The sequence below is a fragment of the Kryptolebias marmoratus genome, linkage group LG13 (genome assembly GCF_001649575.2).
Source record: "Kryptolebias marmoratus isolate JLee-2015 linkage group LG13, ASM164957v2, whole genome shotgun sequence".
In the NCBI taxonomy this organism is placed as follows: domain Eukaryota; kingdom Metazoa; phylum Chordata; class Actinopteri; order Cyprinodontiformes; family Rivulidae; genus Kryptolebias; species Kryptolebias marmoratus.
In genome coordinates, this window is record NC_051442.1 from 1,694,570 (window position 1) to 1,702,651 (window position 8,082).

At 33.0% G+C, this 8,082-nt stretch overlaps 1 protein-coding gene across 1 annotated transcript in view; it reads right to left on the reverse strand.

Annotated features, from left to right (window-relative positions):
• LOC108228697 (cell wall protein DAN4-like) overlaps positions 1-8,082 on the reverse strand; it is a 10,553-nt gene that overhangs the window by 116 nt on the left and 2,355 nt on the right. Inside the window, exons 6-10 of the mRNA XM_037979175.1 lie at positions 1,731-1,840; positions 914-1,024; positions 646-813; positions 427-543; positions 6-220 (exon numbers count right to left, since the gene is read on the reverse strand). Coding sequence (XP_037835103.1) covers positions 6-220; positions 427-543; positions 646-813; positions 914-1,024; positions 1,731-1,840 — 721 coding nt within the window. The remainder of the gene's footprint in view (positions 1-5; positions 221-426; positions 544-645; positions 814-913; positions 1,025-1,730; positions 1,841-8,082) is intronic.

An 8,082-nucleotide genomic window follows, 5' to 3' on the forward strand; every position in this document is an offset into this window, starting at 1 on the left:
GGTGCTGCAGTTGTAGTTGTTGGTGCTGGAGTTGTAGTTGTTGTAATTGGTGTTGCAGTTGTGGTAATAGGTCCATTACACAAACTGGTTCCACAGCAGGTTGGTCCACTGTTGATGGTGCCAACATTCTCCATGAATGGTAAAGTAGTCAGACTACCTGCTGCTGCACATATGTTCGGCGTCATGCAGCCGAGTACATCAGTTGTGGAATCTGTCGTCACTGTGGATTAAATATAGTCAGCCAATACATGTTTTTTTCATTTTTCACAACCAAACATTTAAATTGTTTTGTTTTATCAGAATTGGTCTCAGTTGCAGTTCAACAGATTTTAAACACAAGATTAAAAATTTATGAAAACAGCAAGGAAATATAATCTACAATGATCTACAACTTGGACTTGTTTAATTTTAAACGCTAATACTCACCAACTGATGAGAAGCAGTTACTCTCTTCTCCATAGCATTGTATTTGAGTTTTGCATTCAGAGTTGGAGGGGTCACATGCATTACACTGCAAGTTATTAGGAGTTTGAGGATCTGGGACTAAAATGCACAACACAAAAAACATTTTATTTTCTGGTCAACACAAGATGATGGACAGAATAAAATTAAAATTATATTTGAAATCAGTTAGTTGAATCTTACAAGGAAGAGTTGCTGAGTTGCAGTTGTCGGTGTTGCAGCACTCAGCAGATGCAGTTGCGCTTGAGAAACCCAGGTTGACTGAAAAAGTCTGTTTGCCTGCAGCTAGACACAGAGATGATGGTGCACAGGCCTTGAAGATTTGTGTTCCAGTACTAGTAGGTGAAGCGGCTGCAGAGACAAATTGCAGTTTGTTAATACCAATACAAGGTTCACAAAACATCAAATTCTACATTTCAGAAGTTACTTTATGGCATTGGGGAAGAAATACCTCGAATAGATGCAGTTACACACATCGTCTGTGAGTCACATGTCAGTGGAATTGAAGTTTTACATGTTGGATCATTCTGATCTGTGCAGGTGACACACTGCAGGGCTCCAGCTGCAATCAAGTGACAAATGTTAAATTTAGTAAACAGTGTTTTAAAACATCTTTCTGTTAAGTTACCACAAAAGGCAAAACAAGGACCCTGTGTAGTTTTAAGTATTCTGTGAAATTCACATGGTTTCATGGCTTGAAAATGTGTGGCCGAGGAAAGAATTTAAAAAGCATTTCAGGAATTTGTCATGTAATTTTAATTTTTCTTCATTTTCTTGTTTTCAAAGAAAATTAAAATGAAAACAGCAAATAAATATATTAATTGTTTCATCTATTAGATAAAACCAATAGCATGGGCTGACTTTCAAATCTTCACCCTGCCTCTCAGAATATATTTTCAAAACGTCAAGATTTCTGGATAGTTTTTCTTTCTTTTTTCTTCTTATTACCAAAATGTCTGTAGTTACTTTACAAGCTAAGACAAAAGTGACAACCATGTTTTCAGAAAACAGAAATCCAAACTTTGAGGTATCTAAAGTAATAAAATAAAAAGATACCCAAGCCAAATGATCTAAAGTCCTTGAAATATGAAAATTGTGAATTTTTAAGGTGATAAAGTTTGATATGATTAAATACACTTCTAAACTATCATGTTTCAAATAATAGCAAACTTGTTTTAATTTTATGTGTATTTGCTGCCCAAAATTTGCATCACTTCTAAGCATACATATCTCTACAGACACTGATTTGAAGACATGAGTAAAGTTACCTGTGCTGGCGAGCCCCAAGATGAGGGTCAGAGAAAAGATTAGTTTCATCAGGATGTTCAGGTGAGTTCTGCAGCTCTGTTCTACAGATTCTGTTACTAAAATCCTCGAGCTTCTCCACACGTTTTATACATCACAGGTGTACTCACTGACTGGGTGTGTTCACTTGTTTACAGCGTCATAGTTGATCAGTTCATCTTTTTTTTTTTCCTTGCACCCTGACAATTAGTTAACACACCCAAACACACCTTATAATGCACGTCAGTATTCAGTTATATAAGACAGCCTGTAAATATCTCTTTTATTTTTACATCTTTGTTTTGGATGTGTTGTTGTTGTTGTACTTGTTCCTTCCTTCAGGGTAAAATCAGAATCAACCTTATGACCTTTAAAAAGCTGTTATTATCGTTATTAAAAAATTATTTTTAGATTGTTTTTGTTGTAATGACATCAAGAAGAGTTGAACAATAAGTTTTCATAATTTATCTGACTGTTTGTAGCATTTGGCTTCAAGTGTTAAGAATATTTTAAACTCTTAAAACTTGTAATATCTTGTGAAACTTTTAAAAATGTGTGAAACAAGTTTTTTTGGTGAGCATTTTAAGGGAAGCTTTCTTTTTATCATAACTTAATCATTTATTTGTTATTGTTCAGTAACTTATTAAATTATGGTCACAAGGAATTTTTAAAAAATACTGGACATAATCTAAAATCCCACATCAAGCAGAACATTTCTTATTAGAATGATTAAGAATAAAGGTTTCTTATCTAGAGGGCGTGGGTGTTGAAAAATTCTTTACAGTCTACACAAACAGTCTCCAACTCCAAACAACAATTAAATTTAATTTACTTCATTTACAATTATACTTCAGCACTTCAACTGCAATCAAGAGAAAAATAGTAAATTGGTAAATTAAATAATGAATGTGATTAAAATTTTGTAAATGTTTATACCTTACAAGAGCGTTCAAGCACTTTGTATTGCCTTGTTGCTGTAAAGTGCTATATAAATAAATTAGACTTTTGAGTTGACTTCAACATAAACGCTTCTATTTTAAATTTTATTCATCAGATACTGTATTTGCAACTGATACAGTGAAGTCTGCAGCTGTATAGAAGAAAAAAGAATTGTGAAAAATTTTTAGTCTTTAAACTATATTTAGTGTTTAAACTTTAGCATAAATAAAACACGTGCATGCTTTCAAATTTTGAGCTAACAATAATTTTCAGAACCTCAGATTAATTTGACCAAATGTTTTTTAATCCTTTAGAGACTAAGGAAATAAAAGGATTCTTGAAAGTCATGTTTTTGGTATATTGTTTTTTATGTATTTTTTAAAACTCTTTAGTTTTAATATTAAAATAAAAAAAGCTCTAGGTCAAAATAGGCAATTATCCTTATATAGCGAAAACTGTGAAATTTAAGGCTAATATAAAACTTTATTTATAAATAATAGCAGACTATTTTTAACATTACTTGTAATACAGCTTTTATAATTAAATGCCTAGCATTCCCAAAATAGGTCTTGCAGTTTACGTCTTTGTTTCACATTTGTTGTACTTGTTCCTTCCCTCAGGACAAAAAAAAAAAAAAAAGAAACTAGCCTGATGACCTTTAAAAGGCTGTTATTATCATTTTTAAACATCTTTTAGACTTCTGTCATTGTGTTTCTTCTGACCACACCAATTTCATTGTCAAACCTCTGTCACAACTGAAGTTTCATAGTTTTTTTTTTTTTTTTTTTACTGTTTTATAGCTTCTGGCATCAAGTACGTCAACTTAAAAGCATTTTAAATGGTGGAGTTAGTGTGCTGGCGAGCACCCAGACGAGAGTGAGAGAAAAGATCGTCATGTCCCGGTGAGTTTTGCAGTTCTGTTCTCCTGAGTTCGGATACTAAAATTCCTGAAATTCTTCACAGTACTGCAGAGGTGAATCCTCTGACTGGGTGTGTTCACATATTTACATCATTATATTACAAAAGTCACATTCTGAAAATAAGTCACACCCTAACATGACTATTCAATCACATCAAAATTTAATTATAGGGGATGCGTAGTTAAAATAAAATAGAAATGATTGGTATTCTTACAGACTGTACCTTTTGACAATGCCTTCTCAACCTAACCTGTGCTCTTTTGTGTTTTTGTTTTAGCTGTGGCATTGTTCCTGGCTCTGACCTCAGGGCAAAACCAGAAACCAGCCTGATGACCTTCAGACGTCTGCCATTATCATTGTTTTCTTTTGCAATTTTTAGATTTCTCTCAGTGTGTCATTTCTGACGACACCAGTCTAATTGTCAAACTTCTCCATGACATAAATAACAACAAAAGTTGTAAAACTAGTTTTATGGCTTGTGGAATATTGTATTTCAATTTAAATATTGTTGGATGTTTTTACAAAGAATATAGAGTCTACATTTTAAAAACAAAGAACACATTTCTAGCTTTTATAAATTAAGAAAAACATTTTTCATTTAAAAAAAAACCTGATCATAGAAACAATAAAAAGTTAAAGTTTTACTGATTTTATTTTAAATGAACCTTTTCAGTTTGATCAGAACGATAGAAACTAATGTTTATTCCCTTCATGGAGAGCAAACAGTCACAAACATGAAGAAAACATGAATTCAATTCACACCAATTTATTTTAAATCTCAGCAATTAAAAACTTTAGTTATCTTGGAGCAGTTTAAAGATGAAGTATCACAGTGCCAGCTGATACACAATTCTGTAGTTTAATTATCTAATACAATTGAAAAATATTAAAGAAAATTAACATAAATAACAAATAAATTGTTAAAATTCAAAACCATTTAGGAAAAAAAGATATTTAAAGCATCAGCAGTCTCTTTAAAAGTAACAATGTTTAATAAAAAACTCAATTACAGAGGATTGACACTCCCAAAGTAAGAAGAATTATAAAAAATATCATGACTAAATAATTAAATGCTTAAAAAATTCTATCACTTGATTAACTTTTGGAGTCCTCCAGATTCAAGATGGCTGCCAGAACCAATTAATCTCAGCAAACACACAAAGAAGGCTATGAATGATTTTCAAAGTTGGTGTGGTAGCAGCTGAGAGTCCTTCTGAAAACGTACTCTGAGCACTAAATAATCGCATGAGTCTTTTGTTTGAAACTTTGGCGTGCAAGGCAGTGGGTGACATATATTCATTCCATGAATGATTAATTATTCATTTACCGGCATATGTGCATTTATTTATATTTTACCCCCTACATTTTTCCCCTCAAACATATTTATTTCTGCTTCAGTTTTACATTCTTGTGTCAACGTTGTACATATTAAATTACATAGGCATCATTTCATCAGTGTGTAAACATGAGAAAAAATTTTTGTACCATGTAATTGGAAGAATTTAAAACACAGCAACAAAAAACCACCAGCCAGAGTCATCAAAGCATAAATGAATTAAATGATTATGTCTGTGGAACAAATATAATTCCAGTAGAACTAGTATCATGTCTGCTTTCATTATGAAAAGGAGAACAAACATTTACAAAAGGTAGCTTGCCTCACAATGTGTCAGGATTTGGGTATTTTGTGTTATTTTCTTGTTCTTTGTTTTTTTCATGTGATCCTTGCGTTCAGTAAGTTCCTTGTGTTTTCATGTTAATATTAAATCATGTGTATTCTTGTTCCGTGTTCCATTTCTCTCTCTCAGTCAGTGATTTTCTCTTGTCAGCCTGCCACTCCCATCTGCACCTGTCCCTAACTGTTAATCACCCGTTTCCCCTTCCTTGTCAGTTGCCTTTATATTGAGTCTAGTCCATCTTCTCTTCAGTGGTTTGTTGTTGAAGTTATGTACAATCTGGTTCTTGTGTCTCCTGTGATCTGCCTTTGTGTAAGCTTTGTTTGCTGCCACGGCAGCTTTTTTTTTTTTTTTTTTGCTTTTGTTCTTCTTAATAAATCAGTTTTCATTTGAGCTCCTTGTGTCCACATGCATTCTAGGTTCAACCAACAATAACGTGGCACGACTTTGCAAAACAAGCAAAATATGCGTTTTTATTTTGTTTTACCTGGTTTCATTTTAAAGATTCTGCAACATGCAATAGTGAGGGTTTAAACCTGCATTTGTTTTTGCAAAATTTAATGCTGTGATATTCTCAATCTATAAGTGTAGTAAGGGATACCAAAATGTGGACCTGCATGCAGAAAATAATAAGTAAGAATGAAACTCAAAAAAGAAACAAAAAGACTAATGAGGCATTTAAAACTAATGACACATCATTGCATAACAAGGAACAGGAAAACAAAAGGCTAGGAATACTTAAAGAGCTAATTAGTGAAATGATTACCAGTTGAATGCAGATGCAATGCAGCTGAGACATACTGAGAAACCAGTGGTGCTGGGGGAAACAATGGCCAAGGAAACAAGGAAATAACCTGGAACTCAAAATGCAAACCTTTAAACATAACAGAAAAAATATTAAATTGGGAAAATGAATTTTCTATAATAAATTTAGTGTGAAATTATTTACTAAATAATCTTTTTATTACCACTTTTATAATAAGGTTTTTCTGCATTCTTTGTTATGCATGTGCATGTCTGATTATTTCAGCATATGTGTGTATGAATGTATTTATAAATTTAAAGTGTTTTCTGTTGTCAATCAGTTTTTTATTGTATTTAAAGTATTTTTAGATGCTTATTTAGTTACAGTATTTTTCAAATTGTAACTTTACTTTTACTGAAAAACATTGGCTTCTTATACAGAATGTGTGATAATTAATTAATATAAAGAATGATTGATTTGAATTGATTAGTCTGACTATTTTAATGTTCCATGCCCCAATCCTTCTAGGGCACAGTTAGAGAGACAAAGTCCGTGAACTTGTTAAGGCATTTCTTGCATCTTGATTTCTAACTGAATCATATTCTCTTGTATGAATGAAATATCCTGTATCTAATATAAGGCATTTTACAATAAATAAAAATATTAAAACGTGATTAAATTGTGTGTTACAACTTGAGACTCCCAAAGTGGACCGAACTATCTCTAAACCTGGCTGTTACTTCAACCCCTCTCTGGTGCAGAGGTGCCTCTAGAAAGTTTTTAAAGAAGTGGGGGTGAGGGGGTCAACAAACAGATTTTTAGGAGTTATATTTTTGTCATGTGCCGGCTATTTGAAAACTACAGCAGTCACTATTCAACTTGAAGCTTTTCCTCTCTTGAATTCATATTTATAAAAAATATTAAGCATATAACCTCCTGACTCTTCATGCTGATAGAACATTTGATTTCTGCACCATAATATTTTACTCTGTTCAACTTAGACCAGGTGTCCCTATTTAGGGAGACTAGCTTTTTAGTTTTGTTTGTAGTTTTAAATATGCATTTAAATTTTAACTACTCATTGTTAAAAACAGTGGTTGTTATCTTATGTTGATGGGGTTCTATTAATCCCATATAGCTAGAAGAAATTAAAAATGAACACCAAACAAAAACGTGCAGCTCAAAAGGATCAGGCTGTTCAGGGGAATCACTACTTTTTTAGGACTAGCCACTGAACCCTCTTGGCTCTCTTTGGTACCCCCCTGGTTCTGGAGTTGTGGTTGCTGAAGCATTTGTATCATGAACAGAACTGGTTTAAAATCAGAACCCTAAGGAGTCCCAGAAACAGTAGGCCAACACAATCTGATTTCAGTAACGACTGAAAGCCTCATCATTAAGTGAATCGTGTTTATTAAGGTGAACTTCAAATCTGTGCCTTATTCATCAGAAATTTGTCTCTCTTCATTAGTCCCCCATAAAAACATTGAAAAATCAAAGGGTGCAAATTTCAAAAAGCAACTTGCATGTTGCATTATAAAGGGTACACAAAACAGCATGTACAAATATTTGCTTTTAAAAATTACAAATCTTTTTTACTTTATGAGAAAATAAATGGAGACATTTAGAAGAAAAAAAGCATAACAGATAAACAGAAAAGGAAAAACAAAATGATAATAAATATTAACCTCTAATTATATTTAAATATTGTGTATCAAACCCAACATTATTACATAATACAACTAAATTTAAAGTTGATAAAAAAGGTTACATGAAATTGGTTTCAACCATCTTTAAAACATTTTTCCAGAAACGTTTGAATTTGTTGTGGTAGTGATGCTTCTGATTTATCGGCTGTTTACCAAAGCATAAAAATAAATAGTCCAAGCAGCAGATGGAGCATACCCAGACTGACACTGGGTGCATCACTGGTGGTAGTTGAAGTGGTGACTGACTGTGCTGGAGTGGAGGTTGTGGTGGTCGGTGTTGTAGTTGTGGTGGTTGTGGTCGTCGGTGTGGTGGTTGTAGTGGTCGGTGTGGTGGTTGTAGTCGTCGTCGG